This window comes from Neoarius graeffei, chromosome 8 (assembly GCF_027579695.1).
Source record: "Neoarius graeffei isolate fNeoGra1 chromosome 8, fNeoGra1.pri, whole genome shotgun sequence".
In the NCBI taxonomy this organism is placed as follows: domain Eukaryota; kingdom Metazoa; phylum Chordata; class Actinopteri; order Siluriformes; family Ariidae; genus Neoarius; species Neoarius graeffei.
The window spans coordinates 85,312,299-85,338,435 of NC_083576.1; the positions used below are offsets into that span (position 1 = coordinate 85,312,299).

General features: G+C 42.3%; 1 protein-coding gene across 1 annotated transcript; it reads right to left on the reverse strand.

Annotated features, from left to right (window-relative positions):
• Positions 1–2,053: 2,053 nt before the first annotated feature.
• Positions 2,054–23,857, reverse strand: cav1 (caveolin 1). Its single transcript, XM_060928409.1, has 3 exons — positions 23,725–23,857; positions 22,785–22,952; positions 2,054–7,323 (listed from the first exon to the last, which is right to left on the reverse strand). The coding sequence occupies exons 1-3, from the start codon at positions 23,755–23,757 to the stop codon at positions 6,982–6,984; spliced, it is 543 nt and encodes a 180-aa protein (XP_060784392.1). The 5' UTR covers positions 23,758–23,857; the 3' UTR covers positions 2,054–6,981.
• Positions 23,858–26,137: the final 2,280 nt, after the last annotated feature.

A 26,137-nucleotide genomic window follows, 5' to 3' on the forward strand; every position in this document is an offset into this window, starting at 1 on the left:
ATATTATTTAAATATGTCACTCAGATCCGTGCGAGTTTTTCAAGGCAAGAAGATAAACTTCATCTCTTCAAGCCAACATGATTTTCTTTTTATTATATCGACACATTGCCAAACAAAAAGTCCCCAAATTTATCAAAACAAAAACAACTCAGTCATCGATTTCCTCATGAGTGACCTATAGAGATTTATGTCACGGTTTTGGTTCTCCATGTCCCGGATGGAGCTCGGATGAAAAACACGAGTGGCGTATTTCCCAGTTATACACTCGTGTCTATAGAATGAATAACATTATTTTTTTCGCGGTCCGGTTTCCTGCGCTCTGATTGGCTGGCGAGCGGGTCCATATCCTACAGTACGGACCCCGGTTACGGACCTCTGGCGACTCGCTCGTTCACAACAACAACAAACATAGTAGCAATTTTTGTCAAGATTTATCTTTTTTAATAAGATTTATTTATAAGATTATCAAAAATCTTATAAATTTGCACCAGCATTTCTCAGGAGAATAGCATTAATTTTACAGCATGGATCGCGATAACGACAGTGTTCACAGCGAAAGCGAGTTTTACTACCCTGAGGAAGAAGAAATAAAAGAAAACATTTCAGGAGAAAGCTAAAAACCTCTAACTGTTGCTAACGCCGAGCAAAAACATGGCTGAATCCTCATCTCATCTCATCTCATTATCTCTAGCCACTTTATCCTTCTACAAGGTCGCAGGCAAGCTGGAGCCTATCCCAGCTGACTACGGGCGAGAGGCGGGGTACACCCTGGACAAGTCGCCAGGTCATCACAGGGCTGACACATAGACACAGACAACCATTCACACTCACATTCACACCTACGGTCAATTTAGAGTCACCAGTTAACCTAACCTGCATGTCTTTGGACTGTGGGGGAAACCGGAGCACCCGGAGGAAACCCACGCGGACACGGGGAGAACATGCAAACTCCGCACAGAAAGGCCCTCGCCGGCCACGGGGCTCGAACCCGGACCTTCTTGCTGTGAGGCGACAGCGCTAACCACTACACCACCGTGCCGCCCTGGCTGAATCCTGAATGACTCAATTTTGTATAAATAGGGGACTACATAGGCGGCAAAATGTAGTTTTTTCCTGCCATGGAAGTGCACTTGTATACCGAGGAGGAAGCCATTTGCATTACAGCCGTGAATGAGGATTCAAAATAGCATTAATTTTACAGCATGGATAGTGATAACGACAGTCTTCACATCGAAAGCGAGTTTTACTACCCTGAGGAAGAAGAAATAAAAGAAAACATTTCAGGAGAAAGCTAAAAACCTGTAACTTGTTAACGCCGAGCAAAAACATGGCTGAATCCTGAATGACTCAATTTTGTATAAATAGGGGACTACATAGGCAGCAAAATGTAGTTTTTTTCCTGCCATGGAAGTGCACTTGTATACCGAGGAGGAAGCCATTTGCATTACAGCCGTGAATGAGGATTCAAAATAGCATTAATTTTACAGCATGGATAGTGATAACGACAGTCTTCACATCGAAAGCGAGTTTTACTACCCTGAGGAAGAAGAAATAAAAGAAAACATTTCAGGAGAAAGCTAAAAACCTGTAACTTGTTAACGCCGAGCAAAAACATGGCTGAATCCTGAATGACTCAATTTTGTATAAATAGGGGACTACATAGGCAGCAAAATGTAGTTTTTTTCCTGCCATGGAAGTGCACTTGTATACCGAGGAGGAAGCCATTTGCATTACAGCCGTGAACGAGGATTCAAAATGGCGGTTCGGCTCGGTTTTCCCTTTCGGGCGCTCTCGTTTTCTGTTAGAATTTGGTCAAGAAAATAATAAATGTATTATTTACCAGCTTAAGGTCGGTCCATATGGTGAAATACCGTGACCTCGGCCTTGAATACTGACCTCGGCGCAGAGGGCCTCACTCAGTACTTTCAAGACCTCGGTCACGGTATTTCACCATACGGACCTCCCAGCTAGTAAATAACATATATTTATTTAAGACATTTCATTTAATATTTCCCTGAAAGTGTTAAATAACAGACAACAAAATATGACATGGTTTCATTTGATGTTTTTTTTAATGTGCACGGCGTGATGCTTACAGTAAAAAAGCAGGGAAGGAATGTAAAAAACACTGCTCTCGCATGGCAAGAGGCTAATTTCATCACACATTTTTCCCATCCTCGGAGTCAGCAGGTAGACAGCAAGGCGAGCTCAACGGCAGCAGAGAAGAGGTTAAGAGCCCCGGTTTCATCAGGAGTCCAAGGGGCTGAAGGTTTCAGCTTACTGCCAGTCTTTGCCAGCGTGTGAGTCCGATAGCAAACAAATCAAAACGCAGCAAGCATCGATATCTTTAACTTTATTTTTCCAGGCACTTATCGTTTTTTTTTTGCACAAACAAATACAGACATACAAACGATGTCCTGATGCAATGCACGTCATCATCTGATCGATAAAGTTTTATAAGAGGATAAGAGTAAGGACTGGGAGGAAAAAAAAAACTACTTCATGTTCATACAGTGGAAATTTTGCCAAAGCAGTGCCTTCATGCTAAAAGCTGAGCCTTCACTGGTGCTAAAAGGCTTCTTAAGTTTGAGTTAAGCGTCGAAGCTGTCGTTCTGTAAGGAAGCTAGTTCATAAAGGATCGCTCGTGTTGCGAAAGAAGGTACAGTCTCTCGCGTTAGCTGACGCTGACCGTTTCACTGAAGTCAGGTCAGTTCGCCGAGTGTTCGGACCACGGTACAGCGACGGCAGCATGCAGTGTCATGGGCAGTCTCGGAAATCAGCAGGAACACGCCCACTTTATCATTTTACGATATAAAAAGAACAAAATAAATTTCGTAACAAAATAAACAATAAGTATACGGAGTCCTGGAGAAGCCACGAAAAAGACTAAATTATTTTAAAACTCGTGCACACTGATTTTGTGTGCACACGTGTAAAAAATCATCGTAACATAACTATAATTTTTTTTTGCTGCTGTAACAATGTAAATTTCCCCTTGTGGGATAAAAAAGGCTCTCTTATCTTATCTTATCTTATCTTATCTTATCTTATCTTATCTTATCTTATCTTATCTTATAAGATGTGCACGAGGTCTCAATTTCCTGTACATTATTTCTCGACCCTGTTGTTGATTTTGATCGTTTTATGTTATTTAAATTGACGTCTTAACAAAATCAGGTTTGATATTTTTACCTCAATCAGGTAAAAAAAATTACGAGTTACCGATTTACTTTTATTCGAACTTTTAATTTGCAAATTAACTGCTTGTTCATGAAATTACGCCCACGTTTTTGTCCAATCATAGGCTACTCAGAGGAGAGCACCTGGTGTGTCGGAATTGTCACGAAAATAGAAATTAATAGCCCAGGGTTATACCCGGAACAAATTAGTAACAAGCTGAAAATTTCAGAATATGTTCAGAATACCTTTAGGAATAACATACTAAAAGTCCCCGGAAATCCCCCTTGTGCTCTCTGAGAAATTCAAGATGGCGTCCAAAATGGCCGCCAAATGGAGATCTGCCCATATCTCAGGCCCAAAACAAAATATTAATGCAATTAAAAGGTCAGAATATATGTTTTGTAGGGTAGGAGAGTAAATTCCAACATGTGTGTATTAATTACATTGTGTATTAACATTATATAATAACAATGTACACATTATTATAACAGTATATTTGTGTATAGTGTGGATCCATTGGTTACTCGTTCACTCCGTATCATCCTATTCTGTTCACAAAACAACAAACACAATTACTAGGGGTTGGAGCACTTATTTTCATTAATATTAATTAAAGTAAATTGGTGGTGTAAAATGAAAAATGGCATGTTAAAAGGTCATGCTGAGGTTCAGTCATTTTTAAAAGGTCATGCTGAGTTTAGTCATTTTTTGTCCGAACACACTGGCATTGCTAGTAGTAAAGACTGGCGCTAGAAACTCAAAGATTAATTTTTTTTCCACCCTTAAACAAGCTTGAATAAATTCCCTACTTCATTGATGGTACAACAAAGGTCCAAGCATTACAACTGAGGCACTGAGAAGTGTTTAAGTCTACTCATTGTTTATAAGCAAGAGCTTTTATTGATGCAGACCTTTTTGTCATGAAAGTCGCCGGAATGTTGAAGAAGTGTACTGAAACAGCTTGCCATTGTAGTTTTAGAAGATAGAGTTCTCAAATTTAATTTCCCTTTAATATTTTATCAAAGCTTAAAGATGCACTAAATATTAAGGAAACTGATGTCTAATTGTTGTCTTACATTATGTTCATGTATGTAGGTAGCCTACTAAGCTAATCTGTCAATCATGTCAACCATCAAATTCCATGCAATTTCCACATTAATGACCTTGTAATCTTGGTTAATTTTAATTTTAACGGTGTGACAATGGTGAATTTGCATTGCTTGTATGAGAGAACATATAATTTAACATTTTAATTGCATTTATATTATGTTTTATCCCTGAGATATTGAAAAATCTCCAATCGGTGGCCATTTTGGACGCCGTCTTGAATTTCTCAGAGAGCACAAGGTGGATTCCCGGGGACTTTTAGTATGTTATTCCTAAGGGTATTCTGAACATATTCTGAAAAATTCAGCTTGTTACTAATTTGTTCCGGGTTGGACTCAATTTTGAGCTAATGCTCTTGGGTTATAAGTCAAATTCGGGCAAAATGTTCATAATGTTGATAATTTGAGAACTAGAAATCCAAAAACTGAGAGTGGTGCAAGCGTTCTGATTTTATGGACCTGATTTTGTATCTCGTGGTCATGGTAAACTCAATCGTGTGCAGGAAATTAACTTTCCTGCATTCTTAAACACTCAGTGTGTGTGGGGGGGGAAACTTACTGTGTTATTACGCAAACGCGATGATCAACTACCACTCGATCTTTGTCTATGTGGAGTTTATGAGGCTGTTTTCTTACATGTAGAGGGAAAAGGTTAACGTGAAACTCTGTGCTTTATATGTCACATATAGAGTCATTCTTTCGACAGTAGACAGTAGTTATGATTAAACAGGAAAGAAATTTGGTGTCATTAAGTTTCGTTTCCTTATAAAGCTGCTGCCTTCGAGACAGAGGGTCTCGATAAAGCTTATCTTGAAAATGCTTATCTTTTTTATTTTGTAAACTGTTATGCTTTTTCACACGTTAAGTGTTTTATGAAATAACTACAAAGTCACTTTTCCTGGCCTGGGATCCATGATGTCCATGATGTTTGTGCATCTCCACATGGAAGAAAGGTAACTTTCTATACTTTATTTAAAGGAGAACTGAAGGCAAATTTTTTATTATCAAAATTCTATTTATCTCATTTTATTAAATATCGGAATGCATTTTTGAGAGCTATTTTGTCGCTGCTATAGCAAGTTATGAGTGCTTGAAATATGCTCTGTAATACATCAGTCCATATGTCAAAGCAACGGCCGTAAACGAGATTCGTTGAGACCACCTGTGCGAGACATCGTAGGACGGAAGTAAAACGTACAGCGGAAATCAAAGCGACCGACATCTGCCAATGTTCCGTGTCTGAAATCACTCACTCGTTTACTACTCCCTACTCCCTATATAGGGAATTACTGTATAGAGGACTATACAGTGAGCTCATTGGTAAAATGAAAAAACACTTTCGGACACTAGTCCGTCGCGCTGGTATTTACGTCATTACTGTCGCACAATTAAAACGTGCCAGATCAGTCGGCTGGTGGGTTTCAAAATAATAAATATATGCATGTGTTTTTGTGATAAATCCATATTATACTGAGCGCATTTCACACATTAATCAATACAAAGTACCTGCAGCTTTCAGTTCTTTTAAATCAAGGCTGAATACTTTCTTCTTTGCCTCTGACTTTTATTAAATCAAATTTGAGACTTTTAATTTGATTTCTTTCAGCGTGACTGCAATGCATGATGGGATATATTGCTTTGGTTAGTGACCATCGGTTGTACACTACATTTCGTGATGCATTGTGGGATACTTTGAGTGCACTATATAGGCTGTAAATAATCCTCACTAAGGTTTCGGACAGCACTACAAAATGGCGTCCTCACTATATAGTGAGTAGGGAGCGATTTCGGACACAGGGGTTGTCAAAAGTCGCGCGTGCCCTCTTTCGAATGCTGACGTAATCAAGCCGGAAGTTTTGTTTGTTTTGATAGCAATCAGGGAAATTTGAAAAAAGTAGGCAGTAATCGTCATTTAAACTCGTTTTTGTGCAATACTTCGTTTGGAAAACAGTTTTCAAAATGGCAGCGCTGACACCTGGCTGACACTTCTTCACGTTTCGAAGTCTCGCACAAGTCTCGTGAAGATCGCGCGGATAAGTGACGCCTGCCGTGGACCAAACGAATTAAATTCAACACGGCTACAAACCGAACAGGCCGATGAGTATAATATTTAATTGCAATTAGTTGCCAATACGAGTCACGATATAAGGTTACTAAAACCGAAAACGTAACTGAATAACACGTTAATTAAGAAATAAAGCAAGTTTAAAAATGACTTCAGTTCTCCTTTAACTTCCACAAAGAATTACGAAGAACAAAAGAAAAAAAAGGATAAGATGTTAAAAGTTTAAGTGAAAAAAAAAACTGACGGGAAAAAAAAACGACCAATGAAAAAGGGACAAAAACAAAAGCAACAGATTGACAGCCTTGTCCCAGGAAGCAGAAGAAAACACGAGGCTGTGAAAAAAAAAATCTTCTGTTCGTTTAGTGATAAACTTGAACAAATGACAAAAGAATAAAATCCCTAATAATATTTCATAGCTCTGTAAAGAAGCCCAGACTGCAGGGAGCTGAATATCATGAGACTCAAAAGCCTCTTCGCCCTCGTTTCACGTCAACCTCTTCAACATGAAGGGCTTTTTTTCTCACTCCCTCTCTCCATTTTTATCTTTATTCCCCTCCTTCTGAGACTCCACCCACTCCACATCCCCTCCCCCAACCCCCGCCCCTATTTCTTCCTTCACTTTCTTCGCTCCTACACCACCTTCGTGGTGGTGATGCGGATGTTACTGAAGCACTTCCCCATGGCTTCGTAGAGCGGGTCGCAGAAGGTGTGCACGCAGATGGAGTAGACCTGGCTGATGCAGTGGATCTCGATCAGGTAGCTCTTCACGCACGGGACCACGGCCCAGATGTGCAGGAAGGACAGGATGGCGAAGACGATGCCCCAGATTAGTGCCAGCGGGATGCCCACCAGCGCCGTCAGCAGCCGATAGAACCAGTACTTGCTGACCGTGAACACGGTGAAGCTGGTTTTCCACACGCCATCGAAGCTGTAGATGCCTGCCGGCTCAGCGATCACGTCCTCGAAGTCCACCTGCACGGAGAGCAGGATTCTGGTTACGTTCAGGAAACCACAAACCATACAATTCCATGCAACATGAAGAAAACAGTCAGGGTTTCCTACAACAACACATCCAGAACTCTTTTATTCCTCTTATACCGCTTACTTTTTGTTTAAAGTCATACATCAATTTTTATCCACTTATAGTTACATCTCACAACAAGTTCCTGTTCTCACTTGTATTACAGCACCTATAAACAGTTCACCTCTCCAGCATCGTGTTTCACACAAACAAAGTTACAGCTTTACCTCGGACACTGGAGACTCCGTCCGTAAACGTTAAACATCTTAAGCGTAGGTCACAACCGGACGTACGATTTTTTGGCCGTGCGATTTTTGGCGTTTCCCAAATCGCTGCGTTTTTTTTGTTCATGGAGAAAGATGCATGTTGGCCGTAAGTTTGTCTTGCAACCTGAAAAAAACGTAAGCGCCCGTAGAGTTTGTTTGACATGACAAAGAACCTCTGCGGCCGGTCTGCGGCTCGAAAATCAGCACGTCACACGCGCACCCTCCGTGCGTTTCACGCACGCCCTCCATATGTTTCTTGCGTTTTTTGCACGTAGACCGGCCGTAGGAGCACGTACGGCCGGTTGTGACCGAGGCTTTACAGAAAACAGCAGTGCTGTAGTCAAGTCACTAAACCTCGAGTCCAGAGTCCAGTCTCGAGTCCCCAGTGTTCAAGTCCGAGTCGAGTCCACTATTGATCCAAGTCGAGTCCAAGACTCCGACCGCACCATGTGCTGGTGTCTGTTTCAGCGCCATTAACATGAGTTTGTTCCTGAACATGGCGTATGAACAGGTGAATGTGCTTCTCTTTATCAGGGAGTGTGAAGTATTCTGTCAGAGATGGTTGGGAGATGGATGGAAGTGCAGAAGGTGAGTTTATTAATACAAGTGAAGACGGTAAACAATCCAGAACGGCAGGCAAAATCGCAACACGGTGAAACAGGTGATAGGTCGAGCGAGACACAAACAGGCGATCGTAGACTCGGCAGAATCAAAGACGAGAAACAGGAAATCAGGGATCAGGAAACCAAACAAGCAAATAAGGCTCGGTAATATATCAGGAACGCAACTCAATACTTCGCAAAGTAAGTGCGTTTTCACAGTTTTCATATCGGTGCGCTGATTGCACCTTAATCCTGTACAGGTGCGAGTCGTTTACGGTGCATGCGAGAGTCCGCTTGGTGTGCGCTGTCCGGAGCGCGCCCGAAAATCTATCTGATGCACGCGCCAAGGCGCACAGGTGTGACACTCTTACACAAAATTAGTACAAAAATTAATGTAGATATAAATATCTTATGCCAAATTATTATGGCATGTTACAAAAAAATAAAGAAAAAAATCAGCGTCCTCATCTCCATTTTCCGAGTCCTAATACAGTTAATGCATGAGTCTGAGTCCGAGTCCAAGTCCAAGTCCAAGTCATCAGTGCTCAAGTCCGAGTCAAGTCACGAGTCCTTAAAATTAGGGCATGAAAACGTCACCATACTGTATATATCGACAACGACACGTTTTTAATCTGTTCAGTGCAGAGCGTCTGTAGGAAAAGTCCTTGTGAATGAGCTGGACGAAGGTTCTGGATGACTGTCTGGGTGAAGATCCAGACCCCAGCTTCTACCTTTTGTTACAGTTAAGGCGTTAATCTAAAGAGACAGTTTCCTAACAATATTGTAAAGTTGAGATCATCCTCTCTGGTAGTAAAGAGCGCTCAAAGTCATGTTCGTCCCACCGTGTCATATTACGCCGTTTTATATTTAAATAATATTGGCTGGCCTTTTTCCATGATATCTCAGATATGCTAGCTGATCGGAATATATCTGATATACCATGAAAAAAAGCCATTATGATTATCTCATCTCATTATCTGTAGCCGCTTTATCCTTCTACAGGGTCGCAGGCAAGCTGGAGCCTATCCCAGCTGACTACGGGCGAAAGGCGGGGTACACCCTGGACAAGTCGCCAGGTCATCACAGGGCTGACACATAGACACAGACAACCATTCACACTCACATTCACACCTACGCTCAATTTAGAGTCACCAGTTAACCTAACCTGCATGTCTTTGGACTGTGGGGGAAACCGGAGCACCTGGAGGAAACCCACGCGGACACGGGGAGAACATGCAAACTCCGCACAGAAAGGCCCTCGCCGGCCCCGGGGCTCGAACCCAGGACCTTCTTGCTGTGAGGCGACAGCGCTAACCACTACACCACCGTGCCGCCCATTATTATTATTATTATTATTATTATTATTATTATTAATAATACACATTCCTTTCAGGTGTTCAGCGCGTCTTTCTCTTTCAACATTCTCTCAAAATCTTCTGTATTTAGCAAAGCAAAGCAAAGCTGGAGGCCATGTTTGTTTACAAATTGTCCCAGTCGCTCACTAGCATGGAAGTTTTATGTCTCTGATGTGTGACGACATGTTGTCTTGACAACCATGCAATATGGTAAACCATATTCAACGCTCATTCTCCATTGGGTAGAGTGACGTAATACACGTAGGATAAGCGATATGCTAACAGTATTGCTATCATGCTATCAAACCAAATGAATGAAACCTGCAAGAAGGGAATAGAACGCATGTTTTTATTCCATTGAAAAGTGTCATGTATGTATAATAATTAATGATATTAATGTTTGATAAACACAGCCGAGAATGCTAAATAACTCGTTTGGCTTAAATATAACATCCCTATCGATTTTCGAGTCACAGCTCTGGAAATGAACTCTACACTGCATGTTATGATTTAATGAGAAGGTTAAAAGAGTTCAGCGATGATAAAATGGTTCGCTGTTGTTGCTTTTAGAAATGTTAAAACGTTAAACAGTTATGCATTTAAAGGTTAGGCTATAAATGGTTATAATGTTTAAAGGATAAATGTTCAAAGGTTCAAACCTGTAGATAGTTATGGGGGATATTTTATGGCAGGGCGTTGATAATAGTTGCCGTGGGTTCCACCTGGTTGCTAGGATGCTGCTAGGTAGTAGCTATTTTATTCCAAGCAGTTGATAGTGTGTTGCTATGGGGTTGGTAGGTGGTTGCTAGGGTGTTGCTACATGATTCTATGGTATCTAGACTGTTTGCTCGGGTGTTACTAGGTGGCTGTTACAGTATTCCAGCTAATTGCTTGAGTGTTGCTAGGTTGTTGCTAGGTCATTGCTATGGTATTCATAGTGGTTGCTATGGTGTTATTAGGTGGCTGTTTATATATAGTATTCCAGCTAAGTGCTTAAGTGTTGCTAAGTGGTTGCTATGGTATTCCAACTGGTTGCCAGGGTATTACTTGTTCATTGCTATGGGGTTTCTAATTCATTGCTTGGGTGTTGCTAGGTCATTGCTATGGTATTCAGAGTGGTTGTTAGGGTGTTACTAGATGGTTCCTATTCCAAGTGTTTGCTAGGTGGTAGCTATGGGATCACAAGCGGTTGCTAGGGTGCTGCTAGATGGTAGTCCAAGTGGTTGTTACTTGTTGGTAGTTTTTGGGCTGCTAGGTAGTTGCTATGACATTGCTAATTTATTGCTTGGATGTTGCTATGGTATTCCAACTGGTTGCCAGGCTGTTGCTTGTTCGTTGCTATAGGGTTGCTAATTTATTGCTTGGGTGTTGCTAAGTCATTGCTATGGTATTCAGAGTGGTTGCTATGGTGTTACTAGGTGGCTGTTTGTATATAGTATTCCAGCTAAGTGCTTAAGTGTTGCTAGGTGGTTGCTATGGTATTCCAACTGGTTGCTAGGGTGTTACTTGTTCGTTGCTTATGGGGTTGCTAATTGCTAGGTTGTTGCTATGGTATTCGGAGTGGTTGTTATGGTGTTACTAGGTAGCTGTTTATACATATAGTATTCCAGCTAAATGCTTAAGTGTTGCTAAGTGGTTGTTATGGTATTCCAACTGGTTGCTAAGGTTTTACTTGTTGGTTGCTATGGGGTTGTTAATTCATTGCTTGGAGCGTTGCTAGGTTGCTGCTAGGTCATTGCTATGGTATTCAGAGTGGTTGTTAGGGTGTTACTAGATGGTTCCTATTCCAACTGTTTGCTCGGTGGTAGCTATGGGATCACAAGCGGTTGCTAGGGTGCTGCTAGATGGTAGTCCAAGTGGTTGTTACTTGTTGGTAGTTTTCAGGCTGCTAGGTAGTTGCTATGGCATTGCTAATTCATTGATTGGATGTTGCTAGGTGGTTGCTATGGTATTCCAACTGGTTGCCAGGCTGTTGCTTGTTCGTTGCTATAGGGTTGCTAATTTATTGCTTGGGTGTTGCTAGGTCATTGCTATGGTATTCAGAGTGGTTGCTATGGTGTTACTAGGTGGCTGTTTGTATATAGTATTCCAGCTAAGTGCTTAAGTGTTGCTAGGTGGTTGCTATGGTATTCCAACTGGTTGCTAGGGTGTTACTTGTTCTTTGCTATGGGGTTGCTAATTCATTGCTAGGTTGTTGCTAGGTCATTGCTATGGTATTCGGAGTGGTTGTTATGGTGTTACTAGGTAGCTGTTTATACATATAGTATTCCAGCTAAATGCTTAAGTGTTGCTAAGTGGTTGTTATGGTATTCCAACTGGTTGCTAAGGTGTTACTTGTTGGTTGCTATGGGGTTGTTAATTCATTGCTTGGAGTGTTGCTAGGTTGCTGCTAGGTCATTGCTATGGTATTCAGAGTGGTTGTTAGGGTGTTACTAGATGGTTCCTATTCCAACTGTTTGCTAGGTGGTAGCTATGGGATCACAAGCGGTTGCTAGGGTGCTGCTAGATGGTAGTCCAAGTGGTTGTAACTTGTTGGTAGTTTTCGGGCTGCTAGGTAGTTGCTATGGCATTGCTAATTTATTGATTGGATGTTGCTAGGTGGTTGCTATGGTATCTGGTGTGGTTGTAAGGGGTCACTAGATGGTTGTTACCAGATTCCAAGTGGTATCCAGAGTGGTTGTTACCAGGTGATTGGCTTGTCATTCTATGTGTTTGCAATGATTGTAACTAGGTGGTTGCTATGGAAACTCTGCTGGATGCTAGTATGTTAATTGGTTGCTATCATGTTCCAAAGGGTTGCGAGGGTGTTAGTGGGTGGAGCCTGGCCTGAAAGCGTCTGAAGGAAGGACCAATGAACTGTTCCGCATGTACTGTATTCCTATGGGTGATACAAACAAACAAACAAACAAACAAACAAACAAACAAACAAACAAACAAACAAACGTGTATTATGGAGCACTGTTACATGGCAACCGTAATTGTAATCTTTCCCAAAAGCACAAGCACAGTTTCTGTGTAGAATCCATGATGGTTCAACATTTTTGAGGAAGAAGAAGAAGAAGGAACCTGCTGAAACTGTAAACTGTGACACAAATATTTTTGTGCGGCTGCTCTCATCCCCATGCAGACATTTTTCCAAGCTTTTAAACCTGCTGTTAAAATACGTTAACACTCCATAAAAACACCGTATTGTTTAATCGTTCCTGTGCAAAGTACAACATGGTGAAAGCACATGGAACAAAACAAACACAACAACGATACGCTGCTATCAGTATCACACCATGGTACGGGGTATTTCCAGTACACCGCCTACATCTACTCCACATTCCTCAGAGACGGCTCCTTTACACGATGCACTGGTCTCGTGTCATGAGTAAACCCTCACTCACTGCGCTCCATAAATCACAGCCAAACTTCTTCAACCAAGAGCTCGCATTTACCGTAGAAGGTTAGCGCTAATTTAAACACACCATAAGAATGGGCCATAAACCTGTGCACTTCCTTCTACTCTGCTTATGTGGCTGGGTGTGTAACGAAATGAAACACACATTCAAAAGTGACTGATCTGACTTGAGTTCTGGATTCTGATTGGTCAGAAAGGGTTGGACTTGTTTTAATACGTTCGTGTTTCTATAGTAACAGCTTATTCGTAACGATGCTGTGTTTAATCTGAAGCCGAATGACAAAATCATGGTGTGATTGAATTGTATTTGTTTTATCATCATCACCAGAGAGATGCCGTGGTGTAAGAGGAGTACTGAAGAGGAAAACACTTCAAGACGTGCTGTTATGGGAAAATAATCAACCCTAAGGTTGATTTAAACAAACAAACAAACATGACATTAAAATCTTTCTAAAATGACCCGTCTTTTATCTGTGTTGGTTTTAAACCCATTCCCCAACACATAAAAGGGATTTTCTAGAATTTTCCTCATCCCCCTGGTGTGTGATTAAACAACGTCTGGGAAATGGATCTTTCCCATCCGTGTTCGGAGTAAAAATAAACTCTCAGAAACACCCAAACTGAAAGATTATAACGTGAAATCCGCTGAAACCACTGCGGCTGGACTCCAGGCTCTGGAGAGCAAAGGGACTCGATCTGCCTTCAAGCATCTGCTCATTCAAACAGGTCCAAAGCAACGAGTATCGACTAAACTGAAATGAATGAGCAGTAAAAAGACTCTCAATACACTCTCCTATTGATACCATCTCATCTCATCTCATTATCTCTAGCCGCTTTATCCTGTTCTACAGGGTCGCAGGTGAGCTGGAGCCTATCCCAGCTGACTACGGGCGAAAGGCGGGGTACACCCTGGACAAGTCGCCAGGTCATCACAGGGCTGACACATAGACACAGACAACCATTCACACTCACATTCACACCTACGGTCAATTTAGAGTCACCAGTTAACCTAACCTGCATGTCTTTGGACTGTGGGGGAAACCGGAGCACCCGGAGGAAACCCACGCCGACATGGGGAGAACATGCAAACTCCGCACAGAAAGGCCCTCGCCGGCCCCGGGGCTCGAACCCGGACCTTCTTGCTGTGAGGCGACAGCGCTAATCACTACACCACCGTGCCTCCCTCGTGAGTGAAACAAACGAGTACAAATATTTTCAACATCAGAAGATAAACTTCATATCTTCGTTCTACCATGTAATGTTCTTTATCTTATACTAGCAGGTTACCCGGGTGTTGCCCGGGTTCTGTGTGTGTGAAGCTGACAACATGACGTCACATGCCGGAGACGTAAAACGTCCGCGCTAGCGAGCGACTGAGGCAATTTGTAAACAAACATGGCTGCCAGGTTTGCTTTGTTTTGCTAAATACGGAAGATTTTGAGAGAATTTTGAAAGAGAAAAACGCGTTGAACGCCCAAAAGGAACATGGAGAACCAAAACTGTGGCATAAACCTCTATAGGTCACTCGTGAAGAAATCGATGAGTGAGTTGTTTTGATAAATTTGGATGCTTTTTGTTTGTGAATGTGTCAATATAATAAAAAGAAAATCACATGTTGGCTTAAAGATATGAAGTTTATCTTCTCATGTTGGAAAAACTCGCATTTTTCAGATGAAAAACATCGCGGATCTGAGTGACATATTTAACAGTTATTCCGTGAAATCAAGTCGTACATGAGCTGATAGCCGACGAGGCGCGTAGCACCAAGATTGAGTGGAATAGCTGTTTTATTCTGTCCACATTCACTGGATTTTGAGAAATGGAGCATTTTTATTTTTATTTTTTGCAAATTCGATCAATAAAAACTTGATACAAAACGTCCGACAAAATCATTTCCGCTTAGAACGTAAACAAACCGGCGAAATGACAGGAGCAATTTGTGAAAAATGTGATAATAATAAAAAATAATTCTGGAAAAATTAAAACTTTTATTCCATATTTTGTTGCTTTTTGTGTATTTTTTGGTGTTTTGTCTTCGAGTAGAGTTTTTATTTCGTCCTCGGTTGGTTCAGCAACATGCTCCACCATTTTGTTTTTCTCTACTCACGGTATATGAGCTGATATCCTAGTAGTAGAGTAGCCAATCAGAGCACACGATTGCTCATATCCAGTGAATGTGGATTGAATAATCAATGTTATTCACTTCACCTGTCAGTAGTTTTAATGTTATAGCTGATCGGTGTATATATCATTGTTTATGTGAATGTTTTTTTGTTTTTTTCCCCCAAAACTTCTTTCATTTACAAAAAAGGAGGACCTTAACAATTTTCATACAAAAACATCAACGCGACCAAAGAGCAACTTTATACACGCCAGAAATCCATTCCTTATAAGTTCTTTTACAGATCAAATAAGTCACATTCCTGTAAAATACTGACTGTCTTTTTGGCTTATTTGTTCTTCACCTCTTCAGTGAAGGTGACACAGAGCTTGAATATCAGCTCACGGTATATGAGCTGATATCCTAGTAGTAGAGTAGCCAATCAGAGCGTGCGATTGCTCATATCCAGTGAATATGGATAGAATAATTCCTGATATTTCACTCTGATGATGTCACTCCCAGTGTTTTCCCGAAGACTAGATGCGCGTTGTCAAAATGGCAAAGCAGTTCAAAATTAAAATTCTTTTGATTAACTTGTGGTTTTTTTTTTGTTTGTTTGTTTTCGTGGATGTGTCCATATAACATCAAGAACATTACATGGTGGCACGAAGATATGAAGTTTATCTTCTCGTGTTGAAAAATATATCACTCATTCGCTTCGCTCACTAGTGAATATATCCATTCACCACTCAGAGATAAACTTCATGTCTTTGTGCCACTGTGTAATATCCTCCTCGATGTCTAACATACAGGATTTTCCTCCAACACAAAGCACATAACAAGGCTCCTGATAACATCAGAACAGCTGTACTTGAATTCGTGACCGAATCCAAATAAAATGCTTTATTTAAAATGCTTTTTAAATAAAAATGGGATTATATTGTATGAAAATCTTACTTATAAGTGAAAGTAGTGAGTCGACGTCAGGATGAATATGGTTAGCTAAGACTGAATTGAAAACTAGCAGCGAAAAAGATGTTAACTGAAATAAAAATAAAACTACAGTGAACAATGTGACACGAACTAAAACGAAATAGAATTGAAGATAAAATCAGCTTCCTTTCATTTCCCCCTTTGAGACAGTAACAGATCAGTTCCAGGAGGTGGCAGTAATGTAACGCTGTCTGCAGTAAAACTCCAAAGAAGATGCTCGCTGTGCAAGACCTCAAAAACTAACACTTAAACTAAATAATAAAAACTAAAAAAGTTAATTCATCAAAATCAAAAGAACCCAAAACTACTTATACTCTTGTAAAGTTAACTAAAGATAATCTGAAAAAAAAAAAATCCCGAAAGATGAAATAAAAACAAAAACAAATGTAGATTTCAAATCTCTAATGGTCATGACCCTTTGTGAAAGTTAAAAAGTTCAAAGCGCCCGTGCTTAAAAGCATTTAAAAGTGAAATAATTTTAACTGAAATGATTTACAGAAAGAGGATTTCTGACGAGGGTGGCACGGTGGTGTAGTGGTTAGCGCTGTCGCCTCACAGCAAGAAGGTCCGGGTTCGAGCCCCGTGGCCGGCGAGGGCCTTTATGTGCGGAGTTTGCATGTTCTCCCCGTGTCCGCATGGGGTGCTCCGGTTTCCCCCACAGTCCAAAGACATGCAGGTTAGGTTAACTGGTGACTCTAAATTGAGCGTAGGTGTGAATGTGAGTGTGAATGGTTGTCTGTGTCTATGTGTCAGCCCTGTGATGACCTGGCGACTTGTCCAGGGTGTACCCCGCCTTTCGCCCGTAGTCAGCTGGGATAGGCTCCAGCTTGCCTGCGACCCTGTAGAACAGGATAAAGCGGCTAGAGATAAATGCGATGAGATTTCTGACGAATCTTCCAGCATGAGAGTCGTCACAATTTGGAACGTTTTCTTTCCGACTTCATTCATCCTGTATGATATCGGACCAAATCCAACTCCGTTGCTGCATTATGTTTCGTTGAGATTTTTTTTTTATGAAGTTAACGTTGCTGTATTCAGCATTTCTTGAGCAAATCTAATTGGTTTGTTGTTGACATACTTTAGAAACTAGTACAGTATGGGTTTTCGTCGGCTGTCCATCCCTAGCGATGATGACTGCTTCGTTAGGATGCGCAGAAACGCAGATGGGCTGCGAGGCCCGCACCAGAGCGACAGAGTCACCTGCAGCGGGGGCATGAACAGCCCAGCTGAGCCGCCATGGAAATGTCTGGCCTCATGAGCTCTCGCAAACTATTCTCCTCTCCTAACCAAGTGCCTTGCACAGTAAGGTAAGACAAACGATGTCGTGCCCACATCGTCTTGTTTCTCTGGACCTCCAGACCTGATGCCAAGTGGTGCAGAAAAGTGCCACAGACCTGACTGGTATGGAAGTTGCTCAGCAGTGACAACTGACTTGCTGAGTGATGCCATCCGTTGGCCATTTGAGTGGCTCTTCCGCATGCCATCTGGTGGTGCGCCATTGATCCTGTTGGGTTCATCTGCCACACTGCACCGAAAAGCGCCCTGCTGCCAGCGCCTTATTGGTGACATACTATTTAACCCATAGCTGGAACCCAGGCAGGTGCTACCACTCCGGGTCAGAGTGGACCTGGGAGCAATGGTGATTAAGGGGTAACTCCACTTTCCATAATACTCAAGTCCTCCTGTACCTAAGACTCACCACCGGTTGCGGTTATACCCAATGTGGGTAAGGAATAAAACACAACAACAACAACAGGGTGTGCAGTTACAGGGAAACAATCATCACCACCACCACCATCACCCTGAATCCTATAACATCATGTCCTGAAGTGTTTTATACTGCACACCTGATACAACAGCAATTTACCAATGATTACATTTCATTCATTTATTAAACAATGACATGTATTGCTTTTTATCCATTTATAGTTACATCGACCCGAAAAACTGTGAAGCGTTCGCAGAAAACCGAAGGCTTTGGAGAATGTCCTGTCTTTCTAGCTCCATCAAGGCTGAAAACGATAAGAGACATCATGCCGACGAAAAACGCCGCCACCGAAAGCTTCGAAAACAACAGATAGCAGCCGGCATTGGCCCGCCTCCTACTACCCCTGCCTTCACTGTCCTCAACTGTTTCACTCATATCTTGGACTCTCAACTCATCTCCGCTTCAAGCAGCTTGAGCCTTGATCTTGGAAAGGATACTTGACCTTGAGCTACGCCAACGGCGACAACAACGACGACAAGTTACACTGTTGTGGAACGTCTCGTCTGCAAACCAAAACCAAAAAAAAAAGTTTTTTTCTCTCTCTTGAAGTGAATAAGGCAAACAAACGCAGCTTCCATGAACCTGTCAGAGCTGCTGCTATCGGAAATTAATCCACACCAACACCTTCTGACCAATCAGGATCCAGAATTCCACAGCACTGTGGTGTGAATACAGCTCGTAAATTATAAACGACTGAATGAACAGTCGAGTTATCGTCTGACTTATCGATTTGTAACGAGTCACCTGGTTTTGATTTCAGTTACACTCGACAATTTGTTTACCGGAACAATGACGGATCTCAGGATTCTCGGTTATTTAGGAGAACCTCTTGTACTCTTCTTCTTCTGAGCAACAGAGGTTTTTATTTCCCCTCAAACGTCCATCTTATCTCGTGCAGCGCAGCCAAACGCAGCATTTTAGCGTCATGACGGACGTCGCTGCTTTAAATACCTCTGGTGATGTGATTTAACCAAAGAAAGTATTGTTGTGGATCACTCGCACATTAGTCAGCTGGATCTCCTTAAGCGTCTTTGATGCGTGGAGGACGTGATGGAGTGTGCTTGAGTGGTTGATAAGTAGGAAGTAAGTGGGAGCCTCGATGATTTCTTCCTCCCTCCGTCCCTCTATCCCTCTGCCCGTCTGTCTGTCCATCCGTCCCTCCATCTGTCCATCCGTCCCTCTGTCCCTGGCCTTTTTAAACACTAAGAACCTGACAGAGTCTTGTCTCTGGAGGAATGGAGCTCCAGTGTGCTATTAAAAGATTTTTTTTTTTTTTTTACGAGGGGAAAAATGTTTAGTTCCAAGGGAAAGAAAGCTGCTTTTGCGTTTTCGGAGGAACTCTGATGTGGATCGTGGATTCGGCTTGAGCACCACAGGGCCGAGTGCCAGCTGCCTGCCGCCTGGAGGAACACCCTGTGTGTGTGTGTGTGTGTGTGTGTGTGTGTGTGTGTGTGTGTGTGTGTGTGTGTGTGAGAGAGAGAGAGAAAGGATGATGGAAATGTAGATGGGAATTCCCTGCTTTCATCCCATACGCAAGACCACAAGATAATACGCCTACTCTTGTACGTCCTGTCACACAGCCAGTGAGAAATAGGAAAGAAAAAAAAAACGTCTAGAGCTCGTCTTGTGGATCCAATTTGCGGACAAATCATAAGTGCTTTTGTATTCTGGAATATCTTCAGGGAGAGAATGACTCACGCTCAGGCATCTCTCGTTTAGTAGCTGCTTTTTATCCTTTTTTTTTCCTTTCTGAGAAGAAAGAAATCTCCTCTGTATCTGTATCTGCTCTGTACTCACTAAGACACGTAACGTTGACACACTGCATGCTCTCGCTCTCTCTCTCTCTCTCTCTCTCTCTCTGAGCACGACTCCACACCCTGGAAAAATTTGTGCTAAGAATGCTAGGAGTAAAAAAAAAACCTTTCTCAAAAACAGGAAGCATGAAATATTTCCTCTGTTCCAGCTGAGACCTGAAGCCATTGATCGCTCTGCTACGTTTGTGACGAGGCGTCGTCTCCGTACATGCGACCCGCCGCAAAACTCGGCTGGCGTTTATGCAAAGGAGCATTCTTGACAGCTTTGGCAGCTTCGTGCTACGACTCAACCCGTTTCAGAGCTAACTGTTCCTCCAGTGACAGCGTGACACCGTGACACAGCCGCTCCAGGAGCTGCTCAGGGCTTGAACTTGACTTGTTCTGTCTGTCTTTAAATTAATGCCGAATTTGTTCGCATCAAACCTGAGAGAAATTTAATTGAGTGCCGTGACGATGATAGCAAAAAAAAAAAAAAAAACCTAAAAGAAAGCGTTCGGTTGTTTAATCTGACATCATCTGGATGAGATGAAAAATGAGTTTCTGTTTCTAAACGAAGATCTGTTTTTACTCCATTAACATTTTGGAAACAAACTTCTCACCACTTCGTCTCAATTTATTTTTTTCTCTCTCTTGGCTTTTACATAACGGTCTTTTTTTCCCCTCGGGCTTTTCAGCACAGTGCTTTCTCACTGCCAAGATTACTCTCTCTCTCTCTCTCTCTCTCTCTCTGGATTCTCCCTATATGGTATTTTTTTAAAAAAGGATCACACAACATGGCCATCTATCATGACCTGCGTTTTATCAGTTTACGATACCGCCTATACACACATAACACAGTACGGCGTTGATGTAACCCAATCGGAACCCATTATTCCCAAAGAACACATAACGTACTGGATTGGATGCAAATATGATATGATATGATATATGATATATGATATGATGGTGAACGTTTGGTGCTGTGTGATACATAAACAGCATTCGTTCATCCTTAGTAACCGCCTGGTCAGGGTCATGTTTAGATTCAGATCATCGTTTTTAGAAACAGAAACAACTCAATTTATAAGAAAACATCGCAGAAAGGTCCAAAGAAAAAGAATATCTGATCGAGAGGGATTAAAAAATGTCTAGTTATGAACTGGAGGGATGTAGCTGTGGCTAAGGAACTGTCAGAACCAGAATTCAGGACACTGCTGACTTTTCTACATCTGGCACAATCCAGTGTTTGCATGGATATAATAATGGAATTCAAATATATATTGAAAAAAAAAAAAGGAAACTTAAAAAAAATAAATTCCAGTTTTGGCCATGCCTATTTTGGGTTTAAATCCAAATACATATACATGGCACCACGGGATTTTTGTACCAGATGCTCCGTGTTGAAAAGCGTGCGATATTTTGCACCATTTTTGCTGGCTGATCACGTAGGGGGCGCTATTGAGGTGATTATTCGCTGATAATTAGTGGATCCGTCAGCGAAAACGACGCAAAAAATCGCACACTTTTCAACACTTAGCATCTGGTACAAAAATCCCATCGCGTGACACATATATACATACATATTTCGAGCGCTTAATGGGCACAGATTGAGATCCAGATACAGCGATCAGCTATGTTGCTTTCGTAAGCAATGCAACAATCAGAAAAAAAACAACTATTGTATGTTTGTTTAATTCTTCGTGATCAATTACTCAACAAATTTTGCGGGTTTGATATTAATATTACTCAACATTAACTCACAATTTGCTCACAGTAAGAATCCATACATTAAAATATGAATAGTGAAACACAGAATGAAGGCAGGTGTAGCTACATGACATAAGCCCCGCCCCTCAGTGAAACAACAGCTAAGCTTTTTTTTTTTTGGTGAAGACAGCATAAAAACTTACACACACACACACACACACACACACACACACACACACACACACTGTAGAGCACTTTGTTTTGTTTAGTTTGCTTTACATTATTGGAATCAAGGTGCATGCATGCATTTTATACGCAAATCTTACGACGTCATCTTATCCATCTGTTTCTGAGACACAATCTCTCCGCACGTGAGCAAGTATATGTTTTATATTATGACTGGAAATCGTTGACCGAGAGCAATTCCAAGATGGCTGCCGAGTGGACCGACTTTCACAATAATGTGCGTCTTTCTACATAACTTCTTACGTTAAAAATGTATATATAGGACCACTTTTTTTTTTTAATTACGATAAACAACTAAATTGTGTTGCCCGGACCATTATCTGCAGGTCCCTCAAGCAACACAGACATCGCCCTCTGGTGGTCAGGCTAGGTCAAAGGCTAGCTACACAATGCTACACAAGTCTGTTTGAAGGAAATGCTAATAATTTATGCTTGTAACATCGCAGACTTGATCTGAGTCATTCGAAGCTGTATTTGGCCACTTCAGAATGACGGAACACATCAATAATTTCTAAAAGGGCCTTGGTAGACTGTCCCGCATGATGTTTGGGTCCTAATCGTCATACTATGTTTCGCTTTTCTGTTAAAGCATTACGTATTTTTGTTCAAATTTCCAAGAAGATTTCAGTGGCGGGAAAAGGTGCTTGGTGTTGATTTGTCAAACCCAAACCAATGTCATTCCGACAATGTTGGTGCAAGGTTGCGTCCCAAATTGCACAGGATTCTTCAATAGTAGATCAATGATACGATAGATAAAGCGTTCCTTGGCACTACTTGGGGGTATGGTTTAGATTTTGGTGATTGATTGATGTCCTTAAAGTGTCACTGGGATGTTAAGCTTGCGTGAGCTCAATCCGAAATGAAATCCGAGTCAGATGCTTTTAAAATTTACAGTATAAATGACAACAACAGTGATGATGATGATGATGATGATGATGATGATTTCTCCAGGACGCTGCTGCTGCTGCTGCTGCTGCTTTGGTCTGTTTTTTTTTAATCCTCTCAGGACTGCTTCTAGTGGAAACTTTGACCAGTCTGAGACACGTCTCCTACGCTTTCCTTTTTGAAAATCGTTCTCAGCTTTGAAATACTTTCAAGACAAACCATCAGTTTGGAGACTAACCCAAAGTGTCGGTGCACTTGCTAGTAGAAATAGAGGATAAAAATAAACGTCTCACCTTCACTACATGGTCGTTTAAATGCTTGGGGTCGCGGTTGACCAGGTCGATCTCCTTGGTGTGGACGTCCTCCAAGGTCTTCTCGTTGATGCTGCCGCTGTCCATGTCTTTGTTGTTTGGCTTGTATATGTTCCCCTGTTTCCTGATGAATGGTGAGTGGATGTATTCCTATACGGGTGCCAAGGAAACAGCACAGATCAGATCGAGGGAAAAAGTGCAAACGGGGTTGGAAGAGCAAGCAGCGAGCACCTCGGCGCATTCCCCTGGCATGGGATGGTTTTAAACTAGGGGAGAAGAACAGCACCACACCACACCCCTCTCTCTCTCTCTCTCTCCCTCTCTCTCTCTCTCTAAGTTCCACCACAAGAGGTCCTCACCAAACGCACGCACCAAAGAAAGAACTTACAGTAAACCTGCTGCATTTTTTCCCTTTTTTTCTTTGCTTTTCATTTCATACTAATTAAAATGTCATGCATGTCACCCTCCCAGACTATCACATGCCATCACTGACACGGAATCACAGGCGCACGCGGGGCGGACTCGGTTTGGAGGAACTTTTTGCGCCCGAAAACTCCAAATCGGATCAATAGTGCATGAAGATATTTTGACATCTAAACACTAGAATAGTGAAACTAAGCCGGCTACTGAAGGTCAAGCCTTTTGTCAGTACCTGGTGACGTTAGAAGGAGAAAAAAGGCACGAAAAAAAATTGACAGCGCGCGTGCCAAAACCGATAACGCACGAAATCTGGCAGCGCTCGCGCACAGGGGGAAAAATCCGGAGTAAATCCGCCGCGTTCACACCATCCAGGGAGGAGCATGGAGAGAGAGGAAAAAAAGATTACAGGGAAATGCAAAAACAGTACTCCAAAACAAACCCCCACTCCGAATGACAGTGCCCCGGTGTCCGTTAGAGCGGATTGTAAAGTCGCGAGCCTTACCTCGGTTTCTCCGTCTTTAGGACCGCCGGTCATGCTGCCGCGCGCGCTGCACTGTGCACCGGAGTGTGTGCGCGCGTGTGTGTGCGCGTGTGCGCGTGTATTAGAGATACAGTGTCTTTCCAGATGAAGCGCTGTGGGAGGCGACGACACGGTGCTCTCTCTCTCTCTCTCTCTCTCTCACACACACACACTGCAAGACCTAAATCACGTGACAGAATGGATGGAAGACCTCATCTCATTATCTCTAGCCGCTTTATCCTGTTCTACAGGGTCGCAGGCAAGCTGGAGCCTATCCCAGCTGACTACGGGCGAAAGGCGGGGTACACCCTGGACAAGTCGCCAGGTCATCACAGGGCTGACACATAGACACAGACAACCATTCGCATTCACATTCACACCTACGCTCAATTTAGAGTCACCAGTTAACCTAACCTGCATGTCTTTGGACTGTGGGGGAAACCGGAGCACCCGGAGGAAACCCACGCGGACACGGGGAGAACATGCAAACTCCGTACAGAAAGGCCCTCGCTGGTCACGGGGCTCGAACCCGGACCTTCTTGCTGTGAGGCGACAGCGCTAACCACTACACCACCGTGCCGCCAGATGGAAGATGATGATGATGATAATAATAATAATAATAATGTGGCACGGTGGTGTAGTAGTTCGCACCGTTGCCTCACAGCAAGAAGGTCTGGGTTCGAGCCCCGTGGCCGGCGAGGGCCTTTCTGTGCGGAGTTTGCATGTTCTCCCCGTGTCCGCGTGGGTTTCCTCCGGGTGCTCCGGTTTCCCCCACAGTCCAAAGACATGCAGGTTAGGTTAACTGGTGACTCTAAATTGAGCGTAGGTGTGAATGTGAAATTCCGTAGCCTCCCTGTTTTCAAATCATCCCTGTTAGAGCTGTACTTTGAATTACTGATCTCCACCGGTCTGTGTACCGTACCGTGACTGTGGTTGCCACAGATCAATTTAGTCTAATTTTAATTGTATGATTTTTCTCTTTTATACCTTCGGGGAAACGCCTTGCATGGGTCACCCGTTCGCGTTCTCCCCTTTGGGCTGACTTACTTTATTATGTGTATTTTTTTATGTTTATTTCTTTTTTTTTTAATGTTTATTTTGTAACAGTCCAATAAAGTTGGTAAAATAAAATAAAAAGTAAAATAGAATGTGAGTGTGAATGGTTGTCTGTGTCTATGTGTCAGCCCTGTGATGACCTGGCGACTTGTCCAGGGTGTACCCCGCCTTTCGCCCGTAGTCAGCTGGGATAGGCTCCAGCTTGCCTGCGACCCTGTAGAACAGGATAAGCGGCTAGAGATGATGGATGGATGTGCTGCAGTGGTTAGCTCTGTTGCCTCACAGTAAGAAGGTTCCAGGTTTGAACCTGCTGGTCCATTGGATCCTTTCTGCGTAGAGTTTTTTCTGAATGTGTGGGTTTCCTCAGGGTTCTCTGGTTTCCTCCGACAGTCCAAAGACTTGTCAATTCGGTCAACTGGCGATTCTAAATTTCCAATAGGTGCAAAGTGAGTGTGAGTGTGAGTGTGATGCTTGTTGATTCCTGTGTATCCCTGTGATAGATTGATAGATCAGCGACCTGAGCAGGGTGAACTGGGGTTGGCTAAAGCTCACCCGTGACAACATTTTAATTTTTTAAATTTTTTATTTTAATATTATTCCTTATACAGTAGGGCGGCACGGTGGTGTAGTGGTTAGCGCTGTCGCCTCACAGCAAGAAGGTCCGGGTTCGAGGGCCTTTCTGTGCGGAGTTTGCATGTTCTCCCCGTGTCCGCGTGGGTTTCCTCCGGGTGCTCTGGTTTCCCCCACAGTCCAAAGACATGCAGGTAAGGCTAACTAATGTTTCCACTCCTCGACCTTCACAAGAAGTGAAGATGCTATGATGTGGAAATGAAAATTTACAGTATGTCACGTCCATCTGAATGTTTGTTTAAAAAAATAATAACAAAATGACCATCACTAATAACATCACGAATAATAAGCCAAAAGAGTCAAAGACAACTTTCAACTCATCTAAAGGAAAAAAACAAACAAACAAACAGGAGACATTAGACACAGAAGCGAGTTGTATCTTGAGACCTGGTCCTCCTTCCTGATGTCCTGCAGTTCTTCCTGACCTCACACTGTCCTGTGCGATCATCTTCATTATTATTGTGTTCTTCTATTATGCTTTTATTTTTAAAAATCCATATCGATTGAAGTTTCCAAGCGTCCATTGATTCTTGATTCAATCGCAGACGTCGTGTGTAATTAATTAATTAATTAATGGAGCTTAATGGAAAATTGACCAGTTAAATACTTGCCACTGTTTTCCTAATTCCTTACTTATGATCATCCCTGATGCCAAATATCATTTAAAAAAAAATTCAATATACACTCACCGGCCACTTTATTTGGAACA

Bases quoted from the DNA above. Each gene is read 5' to 3' on its own strand.
- cav1 (XM_060928409.1), bottom strand. From the start codon at position 23,757: ATGACCGGCGGTCCTAAAGACGGAGAAACCGAG. The intron at 22,953-23,724 runs GTAAGGCTCGCG...GCACCCGTATAG, and splicing joins CTAAAGACGGAGAAACCGAG to GAATACATCCACTCACCATT. The intron at 7,324-22,784 runs GTGAGACGTTTA...CTCTCCGTGCAG, and splicing joins TAAACGACCATGTAGTGAAG to GTGGACTTCGAGGACGTGAT.